General features: G+C 52.9%; 1 protein-coding gene across 2 annotated transcripts; it reads left to right on the top strand.

The window, feature by feature from the left end:
- On the top strand, window positions 1–27,519 carry KRTCAP2 (keratinocyte associated protein 2). Of its 2 annotated transcripts, none has more exons than XM_073637309.1 (5): window positions 1–158; window positions 25,155–25,309; window positions 25,389–25,452; window positions 27,190–27,256; window positions 27,344–27,519. In XM_073637309.1, exons 1-5 carry the CDS (start codon window positions 155–157, stop codon window positions 27,462–27,464), a joined length of 411 nt encoding a protein of 136 aa, XP_073493410.1. In that variant the 5' UTR covers window positions 1–154; the 3' UTR covers window positions 27,465–27,519. The 2 variants fall into 2 exon arrangements, with proteins under 2 accessions (XP_073493410.1, XP_073493411.1); XM_073637310.1 differs by lacking the exon at window positions 1–158 and adding an exon at window positions 167–310.
- Window positions 27,520–27,878: the final 359 nt, after the last annotated feature.

Here is a 27,878-nt window from a genome sequence, read left to right on the forward strand (position 1 = left end):
CTTTCTGTCGTGTGCGGGGAATGATGACGCTCTTGTGGGCGTGGTTTCTTGTTGTATTCGGAATTGATGACGCGTCCTCGCGCAGTGGGCGGGGTAGTCGGTGGCTCCTCCTTGTCTCGGGCTGTTCCGGGTTGTTGGCGTCTGTGCAGCAGAGATGGGTGAGATCTTCTCCGGGAGGCGCGGGGGGCTGCGGGGAGGTGGGGGCTGTACCGGCTGCCGGGAGGAGGAGGAGGAACAAGAGGCGGAAGGGTGACGTGTCCATAACCAGAGCGCGGACTGCGGATAGTGGGGGGTTATCACTAGTGGGGAGGTATGTGGTGTATAGTGGGGGGTTATCACTAGTGGGAGGTACGTGGTGTATAGTGGGGGGGTTATCACTAGTGGGGAGGTACGTGGTGTATAGTGGGGGGTTATCACTAGTGGGGAGGTACGTGGTGTATAGTGGGGGGTTATCACTAGTGGGAGGTATGTGGTGTATAGTGGGGGGTTATCACTAGTGGGGAGGTACGTGGTGTATAGTGGGGGGTTATCACTAGTGGGGAGGTACGTGGTGTATAGTGGGGGGTTATCATTAGTGGGAGGTATGTGGTGTATAGTGGGGGGTTATCACTAGTGGGGAGGTACGTGGTGTATAGTGGGGGGCTATCACTAGTGGGGAGGTACGTGGTGTATAGTGGGGGGTTATCACTAGTGGGGGGTATGTGGTGTATAGTGGGGGGTTATCACTAGTGGGGAGGTACGTGGTGTATAGTGGGGGGTTATCACTAGTGGGGGGTATGTGGTGTATAGTGGGGGGTTATCACTAGTGGGGAGGTACGTGGTGTATAGTGGGGGTTATCACTAGTGGGGAGGTACGTGGTGTATAGTGGGGGGTTATCACTAGTGGGGGGTATGTGGTGTATAGTGGGGGGTTATCACTAGTGGGGAGGTACGTGGTGTATAGTGGGGGGTTATCACTAGTGGGAGGTACGTGGTGTATAGTGGGGGGTTATCACTAGTGGGGAGGTACGTGGTGTATAGTGGGGGGTTATCACTAGTGGGAGGTACGTGGTGTATAGTGGGGGGTTATCACTAGTGGGAGGTACGTGGTGTATAGTGGGGGGTTATCACTAGTGGGGAGGTACGTGGTGTATAGTGGGGGGTTATCACTAGTGGGGGGTATGTGGTGTATAGTGGGGGGTTATCACTAGTGGGGGGTATGTGGTGTATAGTGGGGGGTTATCACTAGTGGGGAGGTACGTGGTGTATAGTGGGGGGTTATCACTAGTGGGGGGTATGTGGTGTATAGTGGGGGTTATCACTAGTGGGGAGGTACGTGGTGTATAGTGGGGGGTTATCACTAGTGGGGAGGTACGTGGTGTATAGTGGGGGGTTATCACTAGTGGGAGGTATGTGGTGTATAGTGGGGGGTTATCACTAGTGGGGAGGTACGTGGTGTATAGTGGGGGTTATCACTAGTGGGGGGTATGTGGTGTATAGTGGGGGTTATCACTAGTGGGGAGGTACGTGGTGTATAGTGGGGGGTTATCACTAGTGGGGAGGTACGTGGTGTATAGTGGGGGTTATCACTAGTGGGGGGTATGTGGTGTATAGTGGGGGTTATCACTAGTGGGGAGGTACGTGGTGTATAGTGGGGGGTTATCACTAGTGGGGGGTATGTGGTGTATAGTGGGGGGTTATCACTAGTGGGGGGTATGTGGTGTATAGTGGGGGGTTATCACTAGTGGGGGGTATGTGGTGTATAGTGGGGGTTATCACTAGTGGGGAGGTACGTGGTGTATAGTGGGGGTTATCACTAGTGGGGGGTATGTGGTGTATAGTGGGGGGTTATCACTAGTGGGGAGGTACGTGGTGTATAGTGGGGGTTATCACTAGTGGGGAGGTACGTGGTGTATAGTGGGGGGTTATCACTAGTGGGGAGGTACGTGGTGTATAGTGGGGGGTTATCACTAGTGGGGAGGTACGTGGTGTATAGTGGGGGGTTATCACTAGTGGGGAGGTACGTGGTGTATAGTGGGGGGTTATCACTAGTGGGGAGGTACGTGGTGTATAGTGGGGGGTTATCACTAGTGGGGAGGTACGTGGTGTATAGTGGGGGGTTATCACTAGTGGGGAGGTACGTGGTGTATAGTGGGGGGTTATCACTAGTGGGGGGTATGTGGTGTATAGTGGGGGGTTATCACTAGTGGGGAGGTACGTGGTGTATAGTGGGGGGTTATCACTAGTGGGGAGGTACGTGGTGTATAGTGGGGCTTATCACTAGTGGGGGTACGTGGTGTATAGTGGGGGTTATCACTAGTGGGGAGGTACGTGGTGTATAGTGGGGGGTTATCACTAGTGGGGAGGTACGTGGTGTATAGTGGGGGGTTATCACTAGTGGGGAGGTACGTGGTGTATAGTGGGGGGCTATCACTAGTGGGGAGGTACGTGGTGTATAGTGGGGGGTTATCACTAGTGGGGAGGTACGTGGTGTATAGTGGGGGGTTATCACTAGTGGGGGGTACGTGGTGTATAGTGGAGGGTTATCACTAGTGGGGGTACGTGGTGTATAGTGGGGGGTTATCACTAGCGGGGAGGTACGTGGTGTATAGTGGGGGGTTATCACTAGTGGGGAGGTACGTGGTGTATAGTGGGGGTTATCACTAGTGGGGAGGTACGTGGTGTATAGTGGGGGGTTATCACTAGTGGGGAGGTACGTGGTGTATAGTGGGGGTTATCACTAGTGGGGAGGTACGTGGTGTATAGTGGGGGGTTATCACTAGTGGGGAGGTACGTGGTGTATAGTGGGGGTTATCACTAGTGGGGAGGTACGTGGTGTATAGTGGGGGGTTATCACTAGTGGGGAGGTACGTGGTGTATAGTGGGGGGTTATCACTAGTGGGGAGGTACGTGGTGTATAGTGGGGGGTTATCACTAGTGGGGGGTATGTGGTGTATAGTGGGGGGTTATCACTAGTGGGGAGGTACGTGGTGTATAGTGGGGGGTTATCACTAGTGGGGAGGTACGTGGTGTATAGTGGGGGTTATCACTAGTGGGGAGGTACGTGGTGTATAGTGGGGGGTATGTTGTGTATAGTGGGGGGTTATCACTAGTGGGGGTACGTGGTGTATAGTGGAGGGTTATCACTAGTGGGGGTACGTGGTGTATAGTGGGGGGTTATCACTAGCGGGGAGGTACGTGGTGTATAGTGGGGGGTTATCACTAGTGGGGAGGTACGTGGTGTATAGTGGGGGTTATCACTAGTGGGGAGGTACGTGGTGTATAGTGGGGGGTTATCACTAGTGGGGAGGTACTTGGTGTATAGTGGGGGTTATCACTAGTGGGGAGGTACGTGGTGTATAGTGGGGGGTATGTTGTGTATAGTGGGGGGTTATCACTAGTGGGGGTACGTGGTGTATAGTGGAGGGTTATCACTAGTGGGGGTACGTGGTGTATAGTGGGGGGTTATCACTAGCGGGGAGGTACGTGGTGTATAGTGGGGGGTTATCACTAGTGGGGAGGTACGTGGTGTATAGTGGGGGTTATCACTAGTGGGGAGGTACGTGGTGTATAGTGGGGGGTATGTTGTGTATAGTGGGGGGTTATCACTAGTGGGGGTACGTGGTGTATAGTGGAGGGTTATCACTAGTGGGGGTACGTGGTGTATAGTGGGGGGTTATCACTAGCGGGGAGGTACGTGGTGTATAGTGGGGGGTTATCACTAGTGGGGAGGTACGTGGTGTATAGTGGGGGTTATCACTAGTGGGGGTACGTGGTGTATAGTGGAGGGTTATCACTAGTGAGGAGGTACGTGGTGTATAGTGGGGGGCTATCACTAGTGGGGAGGTACGTGGTGTATAGTGGGGGGCTATCACTAGTGGGGAGGTACGTGGTGTATAGTGGGGGGCTATCACTAGTGGGGAGGTACGTGGTGTATAGTGGGGGGGTTATCACTAGTGGGGAGGTACGTGGTGTATAGTGGGGGGGTTATCACTAGTGGGGGGTATGTGGTGTATAGTGGGGGGTTATCACTAGTGGGGAGGTACGTGGTGTATAGTGGGGGGTTATCACTAGTGGGGAGGTACGTGGTGTATAGTGGGGGGCTATCACTAGTGGGGAGGTACGTGGTGTATAGTGGGGGGTTATCACTAGTGGGGAGGTACGTGGTGTATAGTGGGGGGTTATCACTAGTGGGGAGGTACGTGGTGTATAGTGGGGGGTTATCACTAGTGGGGAGGTACGTGGTGTATAGTGGGGGGTTATCACTAGTGGGGAGGTACGTGGTGTATAGTGGGGGTTATCACTAGTGGGGAGGTACGTGGTGTATAGTGGGGGTTATCACTAGTGGGGAGGTACGTGGTGTATAGTGGGGGGTTATCACTAGTGGGGAGGTACGTGGTGTATAGTGGGGGTTATCACTAGTGGGGAGGTACGTGGTGTATAGTGGGGGGTTATCACTAGTGGGGAGGTACGTGGTGTATAGTGGGGGGCTATCACTAGTGGGGAGGTACGTGGTGTATAGTGGGGGGTTATCACTAGTGGGGGGTATGTGGTGTATAGTGGGGGGTTATCACTAGTGGGGAGGTATGTGGTGTATAGTGGGGGGTTATCACTAGTGGGGAGGTACGTGGTGTATAGTGGGGGGTTATCACTAGTGGGGGGTATGTGGTGTATAGTGGGGGGTTATCACTAGTGGGGAGGTACGTGGTGTATAGTGGGGGGTTTTCACTAGTGGGGAGGTACGTGGTGTATAGTGGGGGGTTATCACTAGTGGGGAGGTACGTGGTGTATAGTGGGGGGTTATCACTAGTGGGGAGATACGTGGTGTATAGTGGGGGGTTATCACTAGTGGGGGGTATGTGGTGTATAGTGGGGGGTTATCACTAGTGGGGGGTATGTGGTGTATAGTGGGGGGTTATCACTAGTGGGGAGGTACGTGGTGTATAGTGGGGGTTATCACTAGTGGGGGGTACGTGGTGTATAGTGGGGGTTATCACTAGTGGGGGGTATGTGGTGTATAGTGGGGGGTTATCACTAGTGGGGAGGTACGTGGTGTATAGTGGGGGTTATCACTAGTGGGGGGTACGTGGTGTATAGTGGGGGTTATCACTAGTGGGGGGTATGTGGTGTATAGTGGGGGGTTATCACTAGTGGGGGGTACGTGGTGTATAGTGGGGGGTTATCACTAGTGGGGGGGTACGTGGTGTATAGTGGGGGGTTATCACTAGTGGGGAGGTACGTGGTGTATAGTGGGGGGTTATCACTAGTGGGGAGGTACGTGGTGTATAGTGGGGGGATATCACTAGTGGGGAGGTACGTGGTGTATAGTGGGGGGTTATCACTAGTGGGGGGTATGTGGTGTATATTGGGGGGTTATCACTAGTGGGGAGGTACGTGGTGTATAGTGGGGGGTTATCACTAGTGGGGGGTATGTGGTGTATAGTGGGGGGTGATCACTAGTGGGGGGTACGTGGTGTATAGTGGGGGGTATGTGGTGTATAGTGGGGGGTTATCACTAGTGGGGGGTATGTGGTGTATAGTGGGGGGTTATCACTAGTGGGGGTACGTGGTGTATAGTGGGGGGTTATCACTAGCGGGGAGGTACGTGGTGTATAGTGGGGGGTTATCACTAGTGGGGAGGTACGTGGTGTATAGTGGGGGTTATCACTAGTGGGGAGGTACGTGGTGTATAGTGGGGGGTTATCACTAGTGGGGAGGTACGTGGTGTATAGTGGGGGTTATCACTAGTGGGGAGGTACGTGGTGTATAGTGGGGGGTTATCACTAGTGGGGAGGTACGTGGTGTATAGTGGGGGTTATCACTAGTGGGGAGGTACGTGGTGTATAGTGGGGGGTTATCACTAGTGGGGAGGTACGTGGTGTATAGTGGGGGGTTATCACTAGTGGGGAGGTACGTGGTGTATAGTGGGGGGTTATCACTAGTGGGGGGTATGTGGTGTATAGTGGGGGGTTATCACTAGTGGGGAGGTACGTGGTGTATAGTGGGGGGTTATCACTAGTGGGGAGGTACGTGGTGTATAGTGGGGGTTATCACTAGTGGGGAGGTACGTGGTGTATAGTGGGGGGTATGTTGTGTATAGTGGGGCGTTATCACTAGTGGGGGTACGTGGTGTATAGTGGAGGGTTATCACTAGTGGGGGTACGTGGTGTATAGTGGGGGGTTATCACTAGCGGGGAGGTACGTGGTGTATAGTGGGGGGTTATCACTAGTGGGGAGGTACGTGGTGTATAGTGGGGGTTATCACTAGTGGGGAGGTACGTGGTGTATAGTGGGGGGTTATCACTAGTGGGGAGGTACTTGGTGTATAGTGGGGGTTATCACTAGTGGGGAGGTACGTGGTGTATAGTGGGGGGTATGTTGTGTATAGTGGGGGGTTATCACTAGTGGGGGTACGTGGTGTATAGTGGAGGGTTATCACTAGTGGGGGTACGTGGTGTATAGTGGGGGGTTATCACTAGCGGGGAGGTACGTGGTGTATAGTGGGGGGTTATCACTAGTGGGGAGGTACGTGGTGTATAGTGGGGGTTATCACTAGTGGGGAGGTACGTGGTGTATAGTGGGGGGTATGTTGTGTATAGTGGGGGGTTATCACTAGTGGGGGTACGTGGTGTATAGTGGAGGGTTATCACTAGTGGGGGTACGTGGTGTATAGTGGGGGGTTATCACTAGCGGGGAGGTACGTGGTGTATAGTGGGGGGTTATCACTAGTGGGGAGGTACGTGGTGTATAGTGGGGGTTATCACTAGTGGGGGTACGTGGTGTATAGTGGAGGGTTATCACTAGTGAGGAGGTACGTGGTGTATAGTGGGGGGCTATCACTAGTGGGGAGGTACGTGGTGTATAGTGGGGGGCTATCACTAGTGGGGAGGTACGTGGTGTATAGTGGGGGGCTATCACTAGTGGGGAGGTACGTGGTGTATAGTGGGGGGGTTATCACTAGTGGGGAGGTACGTGGTGTATAGTGGGGGGGTTATCACTAGTGGGGGGTATGTGGTGTATAGTGGGGGGTTATCACTAGTGGGGAGGTACGTGGTGTATAGTGGGGGGTTATCACTAGTGGGGAGGTACGTGGTGTATAGTGGGGGGCTATCACTAGTGGGGAGGTACGTGGTGTATAGTGGGGGGTTATCACTAGTGGGGAGGTACGTGGTGTATAGTGGGGGTTATCACTAGTGGGGAGGTACGTGGTGTATAGTGGGGGGTTATCACTAGTGGGGAGGTACGTGGTGTATAGTGGGGGGTTATCACTAGTGGGGAGGTACGTGGTGTATAGTGGGGGTTATCACTAGTGGGGAGGTACGTGGTGTATTGTGGGGGTTATCACTAGTGGGGAGGTACGTGGTGTATAGTGGGGGGTTATCACTAGTGGGGAGGTACGTGGTGTATAGTGGGGGTTATCACTAGTGGGGAGGTACGTGGTGTATAGTGGGGGGTTATCACTAGTGGGGAGGTACGTGGTGTATAGTGGGGGGCTATCACTAGTGGGGAGGTACGTGGTGTATAGTGGGGGGTTATCACTAGTGGGGGGTATGTGGTGTATAGTGGGGGGTTATCACTAGTGGGGAGGTATGTGGTGTATAGTGGGGGGTTATCACTAGTGGGGAGGTACGTGGTGTATAGTGGGGGGTTATCACTAGTGGGGGGTATGTGGTGTATAGTGGGGGGTTATCACTAGTGGGGAGGTACGTGGTGTATAGTGGGGGGTTTTCACTAGTGGGGAGGTACGTGGTGTATAGTGGGGGGTTATCACTAGTGGGGAGGTACGTGGTGTATAGTGGGGGGTTATCACTAGTGGGGAGATACGTGGTGTATAGTGGGGGGTTATCACTAGTGGGGGGTATGTGGTGTATAGTGGGGGGCTATCACTAGTGGGGAGGTACGTGGTGTATAGTGGGGGGTTATCACTAGTGGGGAGGTACGTGGTGTATAGTGGGGGGTTATCACTAGTGGGGGGTATGTGGTGTATAGTGGGGGGTTATCACTAGTGGGGGGTATGTGGTGTATAGTGGGGGGTTATCACTAGTGGGGGGTATGTGGTGTATAGTGGGGGGTTATCACTAGTGGGGAGGTACGTGTTGTATAGTGGGGGTTATCACTAGTGGGGGGTACGTGGTGTATAGTGGGGGTTATCACTAGTGGGGGGTATGTGGTGTATAGTGGGGGGTTATCACTAGTGGGGGGTACGTGGTGTATAGTGGGGGGTTATCACTAGTGGGGGGGTACGTGGTGTATAGTGGGGGGTTATCACTAGTGGGGAGGTACGTGGTGTATAGTGGGGGGTTATCACTAGTGGGGAGGTACGTGGTGTATAGTGGGGGGATATCACTAGTGGGGAGGTACGTGGTGTATAGTGGGGGGTTATCACTAGTGGGGGGTATGTGGTGTATATTGGGGGGTTATCACTAGTGGGGAGGTACGTGGTGTATAGTGGGGGGTTATCACTAGTGGGGGGTATGTGGTGTATAGTGGGGGGTGATCACTAGTGGGGGGTACGTGGTGTATAGTGGGGGGTATGTGGTGTATAGTGGGGGGTTATCACTAGTGGGGGGTATGTGGTGTATAGTGGGGGGTTATCACTAGTGGGGGTACGTGGTGTATAGTGGGGGGTATGTGGTGTATAGTGGGGGGTTATCACTAGTGGGGGGTATCTGGTGTATAGTGGGGGGTTATCACTAGTGGGGGGTACGTGGTGTATAGTGGGGGGTATGTGGTGTATAGTGGGGGGTTATCACTAGTGGGGGGTATGTGGTGTATAGTGGGGGGTTATCACTAGTGGGGGTACGTGGTGTATAGTGGGGGGTTATCACTAGCGGGGAGGTACGTGGTGTATAGTGGGGGGTTTTCACTAGTGGGGAGGTACGTGGTGTATAGTGGGGGGTTATCACTAGTGGGGAGGTATGTGGTGTATAGTGGGGGGTTATCACTAGTGGGGAGGTACGTGGTGTATAGTGGGGGGCTATCACTAGTGGGGAGGTACGTGGTGTATAGTGGGGGGTTATCACTAGTGGGGAGGTACGTGGTGTATAGTGGGGGTTATCACTAGTGGGGAGGTACGTGGTGTATAGTGGGGGTTATCACTAGTGGGGAGGTACGTGGTGTATAGTGGGGGGTTATCACTAGTGGGGAGGTACGTGGTGTATAGTGGGGGTTATCACTAGTGGGGAGGTACGTGGTGTATAGTGGTGGGTTATCACTAGTGGGGAGGTACGTGGTGTATAGTGGGGGTTATCACTAGTGGGGAGGTACGTGGTGTATAGTGGGGGTTATCACTAGTGGGGAGGTACGTGGTGTATAGTGGGGGGTTATCACTAGTGGGGAGGTACGTGGTGTATAGTGGGGGGCTATCACTAGTGGGGAGGTACGTGGTGTATTGTGGGGGGTTATCACTAGTGGGGGGTATGTGGTGTATAGTGGGGGGTTATCTCTAGTGGGGAGGTATGTGGTGTATAGTGGGGGGTTATCACTAGTGGGGGGTATGTGGTGTATAGTGGGGGGTTATCACTAGTGGGGAGGTACGTGGTGTATAGTGGGGGGTTTTCACTAGTGGGGAGGTACGTGGTGTATAGTGGGGGGTTTTCACTAGTGGGGAGGTACGTGGTGTATAGTGGGGGGTTATCACTAGTGGGGAGATACGTGGTGTATAGTGGGGGGTTATCACTAGTGGGGGGTATGTGGTGTATAGTGGGGGGTTATCACTAGTGGGGAGGTACGTGGTGTATAGTGGGGGTTATCACTAGTGGGGGGTATGTGGTGTATAGTGGGGGGTTATCACTAGTGGGGGGTACGTGGTGTATAGTGGGGGGTTATCACTAGTGGGGAGGTACGTGGTGTATAGTGGGGGGTTATCACTAGTGGGGAGGTACGTGGTGTGTAGTGGGGGGATATCACTAGTGGGGAGGTACGTGGTGTATAGTGGGGGTTATCACTAGTGGGGGGTATGTGGTGTATATTGGGGGGTTATCACTAGTGGGGAGGTACGTGGTGTATAGTGGGGGGTTATCACTAGTGGGGGGTATGTGGTGTATAGTGGGGGGTTATCACTAGTGGGGAGGTACGTGGTGTATAGTGGGGGGATATCACTAGTGGGGAGGTACGTGGTGTATAGTGGGGGGTTATTACTAGTGGGGGGTATGTGGTGTATATTGGGGGGTTATCACTAGTGGGGAGGTACGTGGTGTATAGTGGGGGGTTATCACTAGTGGGGGGTATGTGGTGTATAGTGGGGGGTGATCACTAGTGGGGGGTACGTGGTGTATAGTGGGGGGTATGTGGTGTATAGTGGGGGGTTATCACTAGTGGGGGGTATGTGGTGTATAGTGGGGGGTTATCACTAGTGGGGGTACGTGGTGTATAGTGGGGGGTTATCACTAGTGGGGAGGTACGTGGTGTATAGTGGGGGTTATCACTAGTGGGGAGGTACGTGGTGTATAGTGGGGGGTTATCACTAGTGGGGAGGTATGTGGTGTATAGTGGGGGTTATCACTAGTGGGGAGGTACGTGGTGTATAGTGGGGGTTATCACTAGTGGGGAGGTACGTGGTGTATAGTGGGGGGTATGTGGTGTATAGTGGGGGGTTATCACTAGTGGGGAGGTACGTGGTGTATAGTGGGGGGTTATCACTAGTGGGGAGGTACGTGGTGTATAGTGGGGGGTTATCACTAGTGGGGAGGTACGTGGTGTATAGTGGGGGGATATCACTAGTGGGGAGGTACGTGGTGTATAGTGGGGGGATATCACTAGTGGGGAGGTACGTGGTGTATAGTGGGGGGTTATCACTAGTGGGGGGTATGTGGTGTATATTGGGGGGTTATCACTAGTGGGGAGGTACGTGGTGTATAGTGGGGGGTTATCACTAGTGGGGGGTATGTGGTGTATAGTGGGGGGTTATCACTAGTGGGGGGTACGTGGTGTATAGTGGGGGGTATGTGGTGTATAGTGGGGGGTTATCACTAGTGGGGGTACGTGGTGTATAGTGGGGGGTATGTGGTGTATAGTGGGGGGTTATCACTAGTGGGGAGGTACGTGGTGTATAGGGGGGGGTTATCACTAGTGGGGAGGTACGTGGTGTATAGTGGGGGTTATCACTAGTGGGGGGTATGTGGTGTATAGTGGGGGTTATCACTAGTGGGGGGTATTTGGTGTATAGTGGGGGTTATCACTAGTGGGGGGTATTTGGTGTATAGTGGGGGTTATCACTAGTGGTAGGTACGTGGTGTATAGTGGGGGTTATCACTAGTGGGGAGGTACGTGGTGTATAGTGGGGGGTTATCACTAGTGGGGGGTATGTGGTGTATAGTGGGGGGTTATCACTAGTGGGGGTACGTGGTGTATAGTGGGGGGTTATCACTAGTGGGGAGGTACGTGGTGTATAGTGGGGGGTTATCACTAGTGGGGAGGTACGTGGTGTATAGTGGGGGGTTATCACTAGTGGGGAGGTACGTGGGGGGTATGTGGTGTATAGTGGGGAGGTACGTGGTGTATAGTGGGGGGTTATCACTAGTGGGGGGTATGTGGTGTATAGTGGGGGGTTATCACTAGTGGGGGTACGTGGTGTATAGTGGGGGGTATGTGGTGTATAGTGGGGGGTTATCACTAGTGGGGAGGTACGTGGTGTATAGTGGGGGGTTATCACTAGTGGGGAGGTACGTGGTGTATAGTGGGGGGTTATCACTAGTGGGGAGGTACGTGGTGTATAGTGGGGGGTTATCACTAGTGGGGGGTATGTGGTGTATAGTGGGGGGTTATCACTAGTGGGGGTATGTGGTGTATAGTGGGGGGTTATCACTAGTGGGGAGGTACGTGGTGTATAGTGGGGGGTTATCACTAGTGGGGAGGTACGTGGTGTATAGTGGGGGGTTATCACTAGTGGGGAGGTACGTGGTGTATAGTGGGGGGTTATCACTAGTGGGGAGGTACGTGGTGTATAGTGGGGGGTTATCACTAGTGGGGAGGTACGTGGTGTATAGTGGGGGGTTATCACTAGTGGGGAGGTACGTGGTGTATAGTGGGGGGTTATCACTAGTGGGGGTACGTGGTGTATAGTGGGGGGTTATCACTAGTGGGGAGGTACGTGGTGTATAGTTGGGGGTTATCACTAGTGGGGAGGTACGTGGTGTATAGTGGGGGGTTATCACTAGTGGGGGTACGTGGTGTATAGTGGGGGGTTATCACTAGTGGGGGTACGTGGTGTATAGTGGGGGGTTATCACTAGTGGGGGTACGTGGTGTATAGTGGGGGGTTATCACTAGTGGGGGTACGTGGTGTATAGTGGGGGGTTATCACTAGTGGGGGTACGTGGTGTATAGTGGGTGTTATCACTAGCGGGGAGGTACGTGGTGTATAGTGGGGGGTTATCACTAGTGGGGAGGTACGTGGTGTATAGTGGGGGTTATCACTAGTGGGGGTACGTGGTGTATAGTGGGGGGTTATCACTAGTGGGGAGGTACGTGGTGTATAGTGGGGGTTATCACTAGTGGGAGGTACGTGGTGTATAGTGGGGGTTATCACTAGTGGGGAGGTACGTGGTGTATAGTGGGGGGTTATCACTAGTGGGGGTACGTGGTGTATAGTGGGGGGTTATCACTAGTGGGGGTACGTGGTGTATAGTGGGGGGTTATCACTAGCGGGGAGGTACGTGGTGTATAGTGGGGGGTTATCACTAGCGGGGAGGTACGTGGTGTATAGTGGGGGGTTATCACTAATGGGGGGTATGTGGTGTATAGTGGGGGGTTATCACTAGTGGGGAGGTACGTGGTGTATAGTGGGGGTTATCACTAGTGGGAGGTACGTGGTGTATAGTGGGGGTTATCACTAGTGGGAGGTACGTGGTGTATAGTGGGGGTTATCACTAGTGGGGAGGTACGTGGTGTATAGTGGGGGTTATCACTAGTGGGAGGTACGTGGTGTATAGTGGGGGTTATCACTAGTGGGGAGGTACGTGGTGTATAGTGGGGGTTATCACTAGTGGGGAGGTACGTGGTGTATAGTGGAGGGTTATCACTAGTGGGGGTACGTGGTGTATAGTGGGGGGTTATCACTAGCGGGGAGGTACGTGGTGTATAGTGGGGGGTTATCACTAGTGGGGGGTATGTGGTGTATAGTGGGGGGTTATCACTAGTGGGGAGGTACGTGGTGTATAGTGGGGTTATCACTAGTGGGAGGTACGTGGTGTATAGTGGGGGTTATCACTAGTGGGGAGGTACGTGGTGTATAGTGGGGGTTATCACTAGTGGGGAGGTACGTGGTGTATAGTGGTGGGTTATCACTAGTGGGGAGGTACGTGGTGTATAGTGGTGGGTTATCACTAGTGGGGAGGTACGTGGTGTATAGTGGGGGGTTATCACTAGTGGGGAGGTACGTGGTGTACAGTGGGGGTTATCACTAGCGGGGAGGTACGTGGTGTATAGTGGGGGGTTATCACTAGCGGGGAGGTACGTGGTGTATAGTGGGGGGTTATCACTAGTGGGGAGGTACGTGGTGTATAGTGGGGGGTTATCACTAGCGGGGAGGTACGTGGTGTATTGTGGGGGGTTATCACTAGTGGGGAGGTACGTGGTGTATAGTGGGGGTTATCACTAGTGGGGAGGTATTTGGTGTATAGTGGGGGGTTATCACTAGTGGGAGGTATTTGGTGTATAGTGGGGGGTTATCACTAGTGGGGAGGTACGTGGTGTATAGTGGGGGTTATCACTAGTGGGGAGGTACGTGGTGTATAGTGGGGGGTTATCACTAGTGGGGGGTATGTGGTGTATAGTGGGGGGTTATCACTAGTGTGGGGTATGTGGTGTATAGTGGGGGGTTATCACTAGTGGGGGGTATGTGGTGTATAGTGGGGGGTACGTGGTGTATAGTGGGGGGTTATCACTAGTGGGGAGGTACGTGGTGTATTGTGGGGGGTTATCACTAGTGGGGAGGTACGTGGTGTATAGTGGGGGTTATCACTAGTGGGGAGGTATTTGGTGTATAGTGGGGGTTATCACTAGTGGGGAGGTATTTGGTGTATAGTGGGGGGTTATCACTAGTGGGAGGTATTTGGTGTATAGTGGGGGGTTATCACTAGTGGGGAGGTACGTGGTGTATAGTGGGAGGATATCACTAGTGGGGAGGTACGTGGTGTATAGTGGGGGTTATCACTAGTGGGGAGGTACGTGGTTTATAGTGGGAGGATATCACTAGTGGGGAGGTACGTGGTGTATAGTGGGGGTTATCACTAGTGGGGAGGTACGTGGTGTATAGTGGGGGGTTATCACTAGTGGGGAGGTACGTGGTGTATAGTGGGGGTTATCACTAGTGGGGAGGTACGTGGTGTATAGTGGGGGGTTATCACTAGTGGGGAGGTACGTGGTGTATAGTGGGAGGTTATCACTAGTGGGGGGTATGTGGTGTATAGTGGGGGGGTTATCACTAGTGGGGAGGTATGTGGTGTATAGTGGGGGGTTATCACTAGTGGGGAGGTACGTGGTGTATATTGGGGGTTATCACTAGTGGGGAGGTACGTGGTGTATAGTGGGGAGGTACGTGGTGTATAGTGGGGGGTTATCACTAGTGGGGAGGTATGTGGTGTATAGTGGGGGGTTGTCACTAGTGGGGAGGTACGTGGTGTATAGTGGGGGTTATCACTAGTGGGGAGGTACGTGGTGTATAGTGGGGGGTTATCACTAGTGGGGAGGTACGTGGTGTATAGTGGGGGGTTATCACTAGTGGGGGGTATGTGGTGTATAGTGGGGGGTTATCACTAGTGGGGAGGTATGTGGTGTATAGTGGGGGTTATCACTAGTGGGGAGGTACGTGGTGTATAGTGGGGGGTTATCACTAGTGGGGGGTACGTGGTGTATAGTGGGGGGTTATCACTAGTGGGGAGGTACGTGGTGTATAGTGGGGGGTTATCACTAGTGGGGAGGTACGTGGTGTATAGTGGGGGGTTATCACTAGTGGGGAGGTACGTGGTGTATAGTGGGGGGTTATCACTAGTGGGGAGGTACGTGGTGTATAGTGGGGGGGTTATCACTAGTGGGGAGGTACGTGGTGTATAGTGGGGGGTTATCACTAGTGGGGAGGTACGTGGTGTATAGTGGGGGTTATCACTAGTGGGGAGGTACGTGGTGTATAGTGGGGGGTTATCACTAGTGGGGAGGTACGTGGTGTATAGTGGGAGGTTATCACTAGTGGGGGGTATGTGGTGTATAGTGGGGGGTTATCACTAGTGGGGAGGTATGTGGTGTATAGTGGGGGGTTATCACTAGTGGGGAGGTACGTGGTGTATATTGGGGGTTATCACTAGTGGGGAGGTACGTGGTGTATAGTGGGGAGGTACGTGGTGTATAGTGGGGGGTTATCACTAGTGGGGAGGTATGTGGTGTATAGTGGGGGGTTGTCACTAGTGGGGAGGTACGTGGTGTATAGTGGGGGTTATCACTAGTGGGGAGGTACGTGGTGTATAGTGGGGGGTTATCACTAGTGGGGAGGTACGTGGTGTATAGTGGGGGGTTATCACTAGTGGGGGGTATGTGGTGTATAGTGGGGGGTTATCACTAGTGGGGAGGTATGTGGTGTATAGTGGGGGGTTATCACTAGTGGGGAGGTACGTGGTGTATAGTGGGGGTGGTGTATAGTGGGTAGGTACGTGGTGTATAGTGGTTGTTATCACTAGTGGGGAGGTACGTGGTGTATAGTGGGGGGTTATCACTAGTGGGGGGTACGTGGTGTATAGTGGGGGTTATCACTAGTGGGGAGGTACGTGGTGTATAGTGGGGGTTATCACTAGTGGGGAGGTACGTGGTGTATAGTGGGGGGTTATCACTAGTGGGGGTACGTGGTGTATAGTGGGGGGTTATCACTATTGGGGAGGTACGTGGTGTATAGTGGGGGGTTATCACTAGTGGGGAGGTACGTGGTGTATAGTGGGGGTTATCACTAGTGGGGAGGTATTTGGTGTATAGTGGGGGGTTATCACTAGTGGGGAGGTATGTGGTGTATAGTGGGGGGTTATCACTAGTGGGGGGTATGTGGTGTATAGTGGGGGGTTATCACTAGTGGGGGGTATGTGGTGTATAGTGGGGGGTTATCACTAGTGGGGAGGTACGTGGTGTATAGTGGGGGGTTATCACTAGTGGGGAGGTACGTGGTGTATAGTGGGGGGTTATCACTAGTGGGGAGGTACGTGGTGTATAGTGGGGGGTTATCACTAGTGGGGAGGTACGTGGTGTATAGTGGGGGGTTATCTCTAGTGGGGAGGTACGTGGTGTATAGTGGGGGGTTATCTCTAGTGGGGAGGTACGTGGTGTATAGTGGGGGGTTATCTCTAGTGGGGAGGTACGTGGTGTATAGTGGGGGGTTATCACTAGTGGGGGGTACGTGGTGTATAGTGGGGAGGTACGTGGTGTATAGTGGGGGTTATCACTAGTGGGGAGGTACGTGGTGTATAGTGGGGGGTTATCACTAGTGGGGGTACGTGGTGTATAGTGGGGGGTTATCACTATTGGGGAGGTACGTGGTGTATAGTGGGGGGTTATCACTAGTGGGGAGGTACGTGGTGTATAGTGGGGGTTATCACTAGTGGGGAGGTATTTGGTGTATAGTGGGGGGTTATCACTAGTGGGGAGGTATGTGGTGTATAGTGGGGGGTTATCACTAGTGGGGGGTATGTGGTGTATAGTGGGGGGTTATCACTAGTGGGGGGTATGTGGTGTATAGTGGGGGGTTATCACTAGTGGGGAGGTACGTGGTGTATAGTGGGGGGTTATCACTAGTGGGGAGGTACGTGGTGTATAGTGGGGGGTTATCACTAGTGGGGAGGTACGTGGTGTATAGTGGGGGGTTATCACTAGTGGGGAGGTACGTGGTGTATAGTGGGGGGTTATCTCTAGTGGGGAGGTACGTGGTGTATAGTGGGGGGTTATCTCTAGTGGGGAGGTACGTGGTGTATAGTGGGGGGTTATCTCTAGTGGGGAGGTACGTGGTGTATAGTGGGGGGTTATCACTAGTGGGGAGGTACGTGGTGTATAGTGGGGGGTTATCACTAGTGGGGGGGGTATGTGGTGTATAGTGGGGGGTTATCACTAGTGGGGAGGTACGTGGTGTATAGTGGGGGGTTATCACTAGTGGGGAGGTACGTGGTGTATAGTGGGGGGTTATCACTAGTGGGGAGGTACGTGGTGTATAGTGGGGGGTTATCACTAGTGGGGAGGTACGTGGTGTATAGTGGGGGGTTATCACTAGTGGGGGGTATGTGGTGTATAGTGGGGGGTTATCACTAGTGGGGAGGTATGTGGTGTATAGTGGGGGGTTATCACTAGTGGGGAGGTACGTGGTGTATAGTGGGGGTTATCACTAGTGGGGAGGTACGTGGTGTATAGTGGGGGGTTATCACTAGTGGGGAGGTACGTGGTGTATAGTGGGGGGTTATCACTAGTGGGGGGTATGTGGTGTATAGTGGGGGGTTATCACTAGTGGGGAGGTATGTGGTGTATAGTGGGGGGTTATCACTAGTGGGGAGGTACGTGGTGTATAGTGGGGGTTATCACTAGTGGGGAGGTACGTGGTGTATAGTGGGGAGGTACGTGGTGTATAGTGGGGGTTATCACTAGTGGGGAGGTTCGTGGTGTATAGTGGGGGGTTATCACTAGTGGGGGTACGTGGTGTATAGTGGGGGGTTATCACTAGTGGGGGTTATGTGGTGTATAGTGGGGGGTTATCACTAGTGGGGGTTATGTGGTGTATAGTGGGGAGTTATCACTAGTGGGAGGTACGTGGTGTATAGTGGGGGTTATCACTAGTGGGGAGGTACGTGGTGTATAGTGGGGGGTTATCACTAGTGGGGGTACGTGGTGTATAGTGGGGGGTTATCACTAGTGGAGGGTATGTGGTGTATAGTGGGGGGTTATCACTAGTGGGGAGATACGTGGTGTATAGTGGGGGTTATCAATAGTGGGGGGTATGTGGTGTATAGTGGGGGGTTATCACTAGTGGGGAGGTACGTGGTGTATAGTGGGGGGTTATCTCTAGTGGGGAGGTACGTGGTGTATAGTGGGGGGTTATCTCTAGTGGGGAGGTACGTGGTGTATAGTGGGGGGTTATCTCTAGTGGGGAGGTACGTGGTGTATAGTGGGGGGTTATCACTAGTGGGGAGGTACGTGGTGTATAGTGGGGGGTTATCACTAGTGGGGGGGGTATGTGGTGTATAGTGGGGGGTTATCACTAGTGGGGAGGTACGTGGTGTATAGTGGGGGGTTATCACTAGTGGGGAGGTACGTGGTGTATAGTGGGGGGTTATCACTAGTGGGGAGGTACGTGGTGTATAGTGGGGGGTTATCACTAGTGGGGAGGTACGTGGTGTATAGTGGGGGGTTATCACTAGTGGGGGGTATGTGGTGTATAGTGGGGGGTTATCACTAGTGGGGAGGTATGTGGTGTATAGTGGGGGGTTATCACTAGTGGGGAGGTACGTGGTGTATAGTGGGGGTTATCACTAGTGGGGAGGTACGTGGTGTATAGTGGGGGGTTATCACTAGTGGGGAGGTACGTGGTGTATAGTGGGGGGTTATCACTAGTGGGGGGTATGTGGTGTATAGTGGGGGGTTATCACTAGTGGGGAGGTATGTGGTGTATAGTGGGGGGTTATCACTAGTGGGGAGGTACGTGGTGTATAGTGGGGGTTATCACTAGTGGGGAGGTACGTGGTGTATAGTGGGGGTTATCACTAGTGGGGAGGTTCGTGGTGTATAGTGGGGGGTTATCACTAGTGGGGGTACGTGGTGTATAGTGGGGGGTTATCACTAGTGGGGGTTATGTGGTGTATAGTGGGGGGTTATCACTAGTGGGGGTTATGTGGTGTATAGTGGGGGGTTATCACTAGTGGGAGGTACGTGGTGTATAGTGGGGGTTATCACTAGTGGGGAGGTACGTGGTGTATAGTGGGGGTTATCACTAGTGGGGAGGTACGTGGTGTATAGTGGGGGGTTATCACTAGTGGGGGTACGTGGTGTATAGTGGGGGGTTATCACTAGTGGAGGGTATGTGGTGTATAGTGGGGGGTTATCACTAGTGGGGAGATACGTGGTGTATAGTGGGGGTTAACAATAGTGGGGGGTATGTGGTGTATAGTGGGGGGTTATCACTAGTGGGGAGGTACGTGGTGTATAGTGGTGGGTTATCACTAGTGGGGAGGTACGTGGTGTATAGTGGGGCATTATCACTAGTGGGGAGGTACGTGGTGTATAGTGGGGGGTTATCACTAGTGGGGAGGTACGTGGTGTATAGTGGGGGTTATCACTAGTGGGGAGGTACGTGGTGTATAGTGGGGGGTTATCACTAGTGGGGAGGTACGTGGTGTATAGTGGGGGGTTATCACTAGTGGGGAGGTACGTGGTGTATAGTGGGGGGTTATCACTAGTGGGGAGGTACGTGGTGTATAGTGGGGGGTTATCACTAGTGGGGAGGTACGTGGTGTATAGTGGGGGTTATCACTAGTGGGGAGGTACGTGGTGTATAGTGGGGGGTTATCACTAGTGGGGAGGTACGTGGTGTATAGTGGGAGGTTATCACTAGTGGGGGGTATGTGGTGTATAGTGGGGGGTTATCACTAGTGGGGAGGTATGTGGTGTATAGTGGGGGGTTATCACTAGTGGGGAGGTACGTGGTGTATATTGGGGGTTATCACTAGTGGGGAGGTACGTGGTTTATAGTGGGGAGGTACGTGGTGTATAGTGGGGGGTTATCACTAGTGGGGAGGTATGTGGTGTATAGTGGGGGGTTGTCACTAGTGGGGAGGTACGTGGTGTATAGTGGGGGTTATCACTAGTGGGGAGGTACGTGGTGTATAGTGGGGGGTTATCACTAGTGGGGAGGTACGTGGTGTATAGTGGGGGGTTATCACTAGTGGGGGGTATGTGGTGTATAGTGGGGGGTTATCACTAGTGGGGAGGTATGTGGTGTATAGTGGGGGGTTATCACTAGTGGGGAGGTACGTGGTGTATAGTGGGGGTGGTGTATAGTGGGTAGGTACGTGGTGTATAGTGGGGGTTATCACTAGTGGGGAGGTACGTGGTGTATAGTGGGGGGTTATCACTAGTGGGGGGTACGTGGTGTATAGTGGGGGGTTATCACTAGTGGGGAGGTACGTGGTGTATAGTGGGGGGTTATCACTAGTGGGGAGGTACGTGGTGTATAGTGGGGGGTTATCACTAGTGGGGAGGTACGTGGTGTATAGTGGGGGGTTATCACTAGTGGGGAGGTACGTGGTGTATAGTGGGGGGTTATCACTAGTGGGGAGGTACGTGGTGTATAGTGGGGGGTTATCACTAGTGGGGAGGTACGTGGTGTATAGTGGGGGTTATCACTAGTGGGGAGGTACGTGGTGTATAGTGGGGGGTTATCACTAGTGGGGAGGTACGTGGTGTATAGTGGGAGGTTATCACTAGTGGGGGGTATGTGGTGTATAGTGGGGGGTTATCACTAGTGGGGAGGTATGTGGTGTATAGTGGGGGGTTATCACTAGTGGGGAGGTACGTGGTGTATATTGGGGGTTATCACTAGTGGGGAGGTACGTGGTGTATAGTGGGGAGGTACGTGGTGTATAGTGGGGGGTTATCACTAGTGGGGAGGTATGTGGTGTATAGTGGGGGGTTGTCACTAGTGGGGAGGTACGTGGTGTATAGTGGGGGTTATCACTAGTGGGGAGGTACGTGGTGTATAGTGGGGGGTTATCACTAGTGGGGAGGTACGTGGTGTATAGTGGGGGGTTATCACTAGTGGGGGGTATGTGGTGTATAGTGGGGGGTTATCACTAGTGGGGAGGTATGTGGTGTATAGTGGGGGGTTATCACTAGTGGGGAGGTACGTGGTGTATAGTGGGGGTGGTGTATAGTGGGTAGGTACGTGGTGTATAGTGGGGGTTATCACTAGTGGGGAGGTACGTGGTGTATAGTGGGGGGTTATCACTAGTGGGGGGTACGTGGTGTATAGTGGGGGTTATCACTAGTGGGGAGGTACGTGGTGTATAGTGGGGGTTATCACTAGTGGGGAGGTACGTGGTGTATAGTGGGGGTTATCACTAGTGGGGGTACGTGGTGTATAGTGGGGGGTTATCACTAGTGGGGGTACGTGGTGTATAGTGGGGGGTTATCACTAGTGGAGGGTATGTGGTGTATAGTGGGGGGTTATCGCTATTGGGGAGGTACGTGGTGTATAGTGGGGGGTTATCACTAGTGGGGAGGTACGTGGTGTATAGTGGGGGTTATCACTAGTGGGGAGGTATTTGGTGTATAGTGGGGGGTTATCACTAGTGGGGAGGTATGTGGTGTATAGTGGGGGGTTATCACTAGTGGGGGGTATGTGGTGTATAGTGGGGGGTTATCACTAGTGGGGGGTATGTGGTGTATAGTGGGGGGTTATCACTAGTGGGGAGGTACGTGGTGTATAGTGGGGGGTTATCACTAGTGGGGAGGTACATGGTGTATAGTGGGGGGTTATCACTAGTGGGGAGGTACGTGGTGTATAGTGGGGGTTATCACTAGTGGGGAGGTACGTGGTGTATAGTGGGGGGTTATCTCTAGTGGGGAGGTACGTGGTGTATAGTGGGGGGTTATCTCTAGTGGGGAGGTACGTGGTGTATAGTGGGGGGTTATCTCTAGTGGGGAGGTACGTGGTGTATAGTGGGGGGTTATCTCTAGTGGGGAGGTACGTGGTGTATAGTGGGGGGTTATCACTAGTGGGGAGGTACGTGGTGTATAGTGGGGGGTTATCACTAGTGGGGGGGGTATGTGGTGTATAGTGGGGGGTTATCACTAGTGGGGAGGTACGTGGTGTATAGTGGGGGGTTATCACTAGTGGGGAGGTACGTGGTGTATAGTGGGGGTTATCACTAGTGGGGAGGTACGTGGTGTATAGTGGGGGGTTATCACTAGTGGGGAGGTACGTGGTGTATAGTGGGGGGTTATCACTAGTGGGGGGTATGTGGTGTATAGTGGGGGGTTATCACTAGTGGGGAGGTATGTGGTGTATAGTGGGGGGTTATCACTAGTGGGGAGGTACGTGGTGTATAGTGGGGGTTATCACTAGTGGGGAGGTACGTGGTGTATAGTGGGGGGTTATCACTAGTGGGGAGGTACGTGGTGTATAGTGGGGGGTTATCACTAGTGGGGGGTATGTGGTGTATAGTGGGGGGTTATCACTAGTGGGGAGGTATGTGGTGTATAGTGGGGGGTTATCACTAGTGGGGAGGTACGTGGTGTATAGTGGGGGTTATCTCTAGTGGGGAGGTACGTGGTGTATAGTGGGGGTTATCACTAGTGGGGAGGTTCGTGGTGTATAGTGGGGGGTTATCACTAGTGGGGGTACGTGGTGTATAGTGGGGGGTTATCACTAGTGGGGGTTATGTGGTGTATAGTGGGGGGTTATCACTAGTGGGGGTTATGTGGTGTATAGTGGGGAGTTATCACTAGTGGGAGGTACGTGGTGTATAGTGGGGGTTATCACTAGTGGGGAGGTACGTGGTGTATAGTGGGGGGTTATCACTAGTGGGGGTACGTGGTGTATAGTGGGGGGTTATCACTAGTGGAGGGTATGTGGTGTATAGTGGGGGGTTATCACTAGTGGGGAGATACGTGGTGTATAGTGGGGGTTATCAATAGTGGGGGGTATGTGGTGTATAGTGGGGGGTTATCACTAGTGGGGAGGTACGTGGTGTATAGTGGGGGGTTATCACTAGTGGGGAGGTACGTGGTGTATAGTGGGGGGTTATCACTAGTGGGGAGGTACGTGGTGTATAGTGGGGGGTTATCTCTAGTGGGGAGGTACGTGGTGTATAGTGGGGGGTTATCTCTAGTGGGTAGGTACGTGGTGTATAGTGGGGGGTTATCTCTAGTGGGGAGGTACGTGGTCTATAGTGGGGGGTTATCACTAGTGGGGAGGTACGTGGTATATAGTGGGGGGTTATCACTAGTGGGGGGGGTATGTGGTGTATAGTGGGGGGTTATCACTAGTGGGGAGGTACGTGGTGTATAGTGGGGGGTTATCACTAGTGGGGAGGTACGTGGTGTATAGTGGGGGGTTATCACTAGTGGGGAGGTACGTGGTGTATAGTGGGGGGTTATCACTAGTGGGGAGGTACGTGGTGTATAGTGGGGGGTTATCACTAGTGGGGAGGTACGTGGTGTATAGTGGGGGGTTATCACTAGTGGGGAGGTATGTGGTGTATAGTGGGGGGTTATCACTAGTGGGGAGGTACGTGGTGTATAGTGGGGGTTATCACTAGTGGGGAGGTACGTGGTGTATAGTGGGGGGTTATCACTAGTGGGGAGGTACGTGGTGTATAGTGGGGGGTTATCACTAGTGGGGGGTATGTGGTGTATAGTGGGGGGTTATCACTAGTGGGGAGGTATGTGGTGTATAGTGGGGGGTTATCACTAGTGGGGAGGTACGTGGTGTATAGTGGGGGTTATCACTAGTGGGGAGGTACGTGGTGTATAGTGGGGAGGTACGTGGTGTATAGTGGGGGTTATCACTAGTGGGGAGGTTCGTGGTGTATAGTGGGGGGTTATCACTAGTGGGGGTTATGTGGTGTATAGTGGGGGGTTATCACTAGTGGGGGTTATGTGGTGTATAGTGGGGGGTTATCACTAGTGGGGGTTATGTGGTGTATAGTGGGGGGTTATCACTAGTGGGAGGTACGTGGTGTATAGTGGGGGTTATCACTAGTGGGGAGGTACGTGGTGTATAGTGGGGGGTTATCACTAGTGGGGGTACGTGGTGTATAGTGGGGGGTTATCACTAGTGGAGGGTATGTGGTGTATAGTGGGGGGTTATCACTAGTGGGGAGATACGTGGTGTATAGTGGGGGTTATCAATAGTGGGGGGTATGTGGTGTATAGTGGGGGGTTATCACTAGTGGGGAGGTACGTGGTGTATAGTGGTGGGTTATCACTAGTGGGGAGGTACGTGGTGTATAGTGGGGGGTTATCACTAGTGGAGGGTATGTGGTGTATAGTGGGGGTTATCACTAGTGGGGAGGTACGTGGTGTATAGTGGGGGTTATCACTAGTGGGGAGGTACGTGGTGTATAGTGGGGGGTATGTGGTGTATAGTGGGGGGTTATCACTAGTGGGGAGGTACGTGGTGTATAGTGGTGGGTTATCACTAGTGGGGAGGTACGTGGTGTATAGTGGTGGGTTATCACTAGTGGGGAGGTACGTGGTGTATAGTGGGGGGTTATCACTAGTGGGGAGGTACGTGGTGTATAGTGGGGGTTATCACTAGTGGGGAGGTACGTGGTGTATAGTGGGGGGTTATCACTAGTGGGGAGGTATGTGGTGTATAGTGGGGGTTATCACTAGTGGGGAGGTACGTGGTGTATAGTGGGGGGTACGTGGTTGATAGTGGGGGCTGTTATCACTAGTGGGGGTACGCGGTTGTTAGTGGGGGCTGTTATCACTAGTGGGGGTACATGGTTGATAGTGGGGGCTGTTATTACTAGTGGGGGTACGCGGTTGTTAGTGGGGCCTGTTATTACTAGTGGGGGTACGTGGTGTATAGTGGGGGCTGTTATCACTAGTGGGGGTACGTGGTGTATAGTGGGGGCTGTTATCACTAGTGGGGGTACTTAGTGTATAGTGGGGGCTGTTATCATTAGTGGGGGTACGTGGTTATTAGTGGAGGCTATTATCACTAGTGGGGGTACGTGGTGTATAGTGGGGGCTGTTATCACTAGTGGGGGTACGTGGTGTATAGTGGAGGCTGTTATCACTAGTGGGGGTACGTGGTTATTAGTGGGGGCTGTTATCACTAGTGGGGGTACGTGGTTATTAGTGGGGGCTGTTATCACTAATGTGGGTACGTGGTTATTAGTGGGGGCTGTTATCACTAGTGGGGGTACTTAGTGTATAGTGGGGGCTGTTATCACTAGTGGGGGTACGTGGTTATTAGTGGGGGCTGTTATCACTAGTGGGGGTACGTGGTTATTAGTAGGGGCTGTTATCACTAGTGGGGGTACGTGGTTATTAGTGGGGGCTTTTATCACTAGTGAGGGTACGTGGTTATTAGTGGGGGCTTTTATCACTAGTGAGGGTACGTGGTTATTAGTGGGGGCTGTTATCACTAGCGGGGGTACGCAGTCAGTGGAGGGCGTCGCCCCTTGTGTGACTTGTGGTCTTTCCCCGCAGCGGTCAGTACCGGGATCTCGCTGGCGCTTTCCTCCTTGGTCGCGCTCCTCCTCTTCGCTGGAATGCAGATGTACAGCCGCCACCTGGCGTCCTCGGAGTGGCTGACCATCCTGGGTGGGCTCCTGGGCTCCGGCATCTTCCTCTTCTCCCTCACTGTATCCTTCTGTCGGCCGTCCTGTATTACCTGCTCTTCCCCTGACACATGATCTGTTATTTCCTTAATTTGGACTTTAGGCCTTTAATAATCTGGAGAATCTGGTATTTGGGAAAGGTTTCCAGGCGAAGGTGTTTCCAGAAGGTGAGAGCCTTGGGGCTCGATCCCCCGGTGTCCTTCATATGTAGATGACTGCAGGCAGGATTGGTGAGATCTCGGGATTTAGTACAATGGTGCCAGATTCTCAGCAAAGATCTTGTGGATCCACACCAGTTACACATGACTCGGGGTGTGTACTGGAGTCCTGATTTATATAGAAGCCATGACAGGCACAGGACGGCTCATGTCTGTATACCGGAGACTTGTGTGTATGGGACATGATGAGCGGGAACTTCCGGTGAAGGTAGAAACTAGGATGTATTCTGATCTGGAATATGAGAAGTTGAATGCCCTGTCTGTCGGGAAATAGGTAGGAGCTAGGATATAGTTACATCTGCAATACGAGTGAGTGAAGACCCTGTTTGTCAAAGGAGAGGTAGAAGCTAGAATGTAGTCAGATGTGGACTATGAATGGGTGAATGCCCTGTGAGTCGGAGGAGGGGTAGAAACTAGGATGTAGTCAAATTTGGAATGAGAGTGGGGAGGAAGACTTCTGGTGAAGGCCCTGTCTGTCGGAAGAGAGGTAGAAGCTAAGTTGTAGCCAGATCTTGAATGTGAGTGGGGAGGAAGACTTCTGGTGAAGGCCCTGTTGGGGAGGAAGACTTCTGGTGAAGGCCCTGTCGGAAGAGGTAGAAGCTAAGTTGTAGCCAAATATTGAATGTGAGTGGGGAGGAAGACTTCTGGTGAAGGCCCTGTCTGTCGGAAGAGGTAGAAGCTAAGTTGTAGCCAGATCTTGAATGTAAGTTTGGAGGAAGACTTCTGGTGAAGGCCCTGTTGGGGAGGAAGACTTCTGGTGAAGGCCCTGTCTGTCGGAAGAGGTAGAAGCTAAGTTGTAGCCAGATCTTGAATGTGAGTTTGGAGGAAGACTTCTGGTGAAGGCCCTGTTGGGGAGGAAGACTTCTGGTGAAGGCCCTGTCTGTCGTAAGAGGTAGAAGCTAAGTTGTAGCCAAATCTTGAATGTGAGTGGGGAGGAAGACTTCTGGTGAATGCCCTGTCTATTGGAAGAGGTAGAAGCTAAGTTGTAGCCAGATCTTGAATGTGAGTGGGGAGGAAGACTTCTGGTGAAGGCCCTGTCTGTTGGAGGAGAGGTAGAAGCTAGGATGTAGCCAGATCTTGACTGTGAGTAGGGAGGAAGACTTCTGGTGAAGGCCCTGTCTGTTGGAGGAGAGGTAGAAGCTAGGATGTAGCCAGATCTTGACTGTGAGTAGGGAGGAAGACTTCTGGTGAAGGCCCTGTCTGTTGGAGGAGAGGTAGAAGCTAGGATGTAGCCAGATCTTGAATGTGAGTGGGGAGGAAGACTTCTGGTGAAGGCCCTGTCTGTCGGAAGAGAGGTAGAAGTTAAGTTGTAGTCATATCTTGACTGTGAGTTGGGAGGAAGACTTCTGGTGAAGGCCCCGTCTGTTGGAGGAGAGGTAGAAGCGAAGTTGTAGCCAGATCTTGACTGTGAGTTGGGAGGAAGACTTCTGGTGAAGGCCCTGTTGGGGAGGAAGACTTCTGGTGAAGGCCCTGTCTGTTGGAGGAGAGGTAGAAGCTAGGATGTAGTCAGATCTGGAATGTGAGTGGGGGAACGCTAGCCAGAGAGGGGTGCAGTCTCCTGGCCCCGGAGCATCTACCATGTTTCGTACATGCCTGGGACAAGATTTGTGGAGCCGTTGGGGTGTCCAGGTCAGTGGGGCGGTCGGGGGGTCACTCGGGGTGATCACCTATATGTTTGTGTTGCAGTCCTCGTCTGCCTCTTCATTGCCATTTTTGCTTCCGGCTTGGTCCACAGAGTCTGTGTCACTACATGGTGAGTATGCGAGGGGGTCACATGAGATGGATGGGGGCACACTGTGATTATGGGGGGGTGATCATGGTGTCTCTGCTCATCCCGCAGCTTTATCTTCTCCCTGGTGGATCTGTACTACGTGAACAAGATCTCCTCTGCTCTGTACCAGACTGTAACCCCAGCTGTGCCCCCGGGGAAGGTGATCGGGAAGAACAAGAAGAGGACATAACCCCCATCGTTTACATTCCACCATGCACTGTGAAATAAAGGGTTCTGGCTTTGTACTCCGCCGTCACTTTTATTTCTTGGTGTTGGCCTGTGATTAAAATGGCTGATGCCGTCCATAAAACCTGGGGCTGATCTTGAGCTGCCATTGTCATACAGCATCGGCAGGTCCCTCAGGGTCGTCACAGCCCTTAAACATACAGGGTCACCGGAGCTGACAATCTAATAGGCAGTCCTCTCCATTCAGAGCCAGAGCTGTAATCACGCGGCTGCTGCTTCCTTTCTGGGCTGTGGGTAGTAGGTGCTGCCCACTGGTGAAGGTCATTATGTGACTTACACTCTATACACCTCTCTTTTCTCAGGGGGGCATTTATTGGTGTCGCGCGCTATTGCAGGGTGGCGCGGTTTCCCGTCTCCT

This window comes from Phyllobates terribilis, unplaced genomic scaffold, assembly GCF_046119375.1.
Source record: "Phyllobates terribilis strain yellow unplaced genomic scaffold, ASM4611937v1 Scaffold_6__1_contigs__length_29720123, whole genome shotgun sequence".
Classification (NCBI taxonomy): Eukaryota; Metazoa; Chordata; class Amphibia; order Anura; family Dendrobatidae; genus Phyllobates; species Phyllobates terribilis.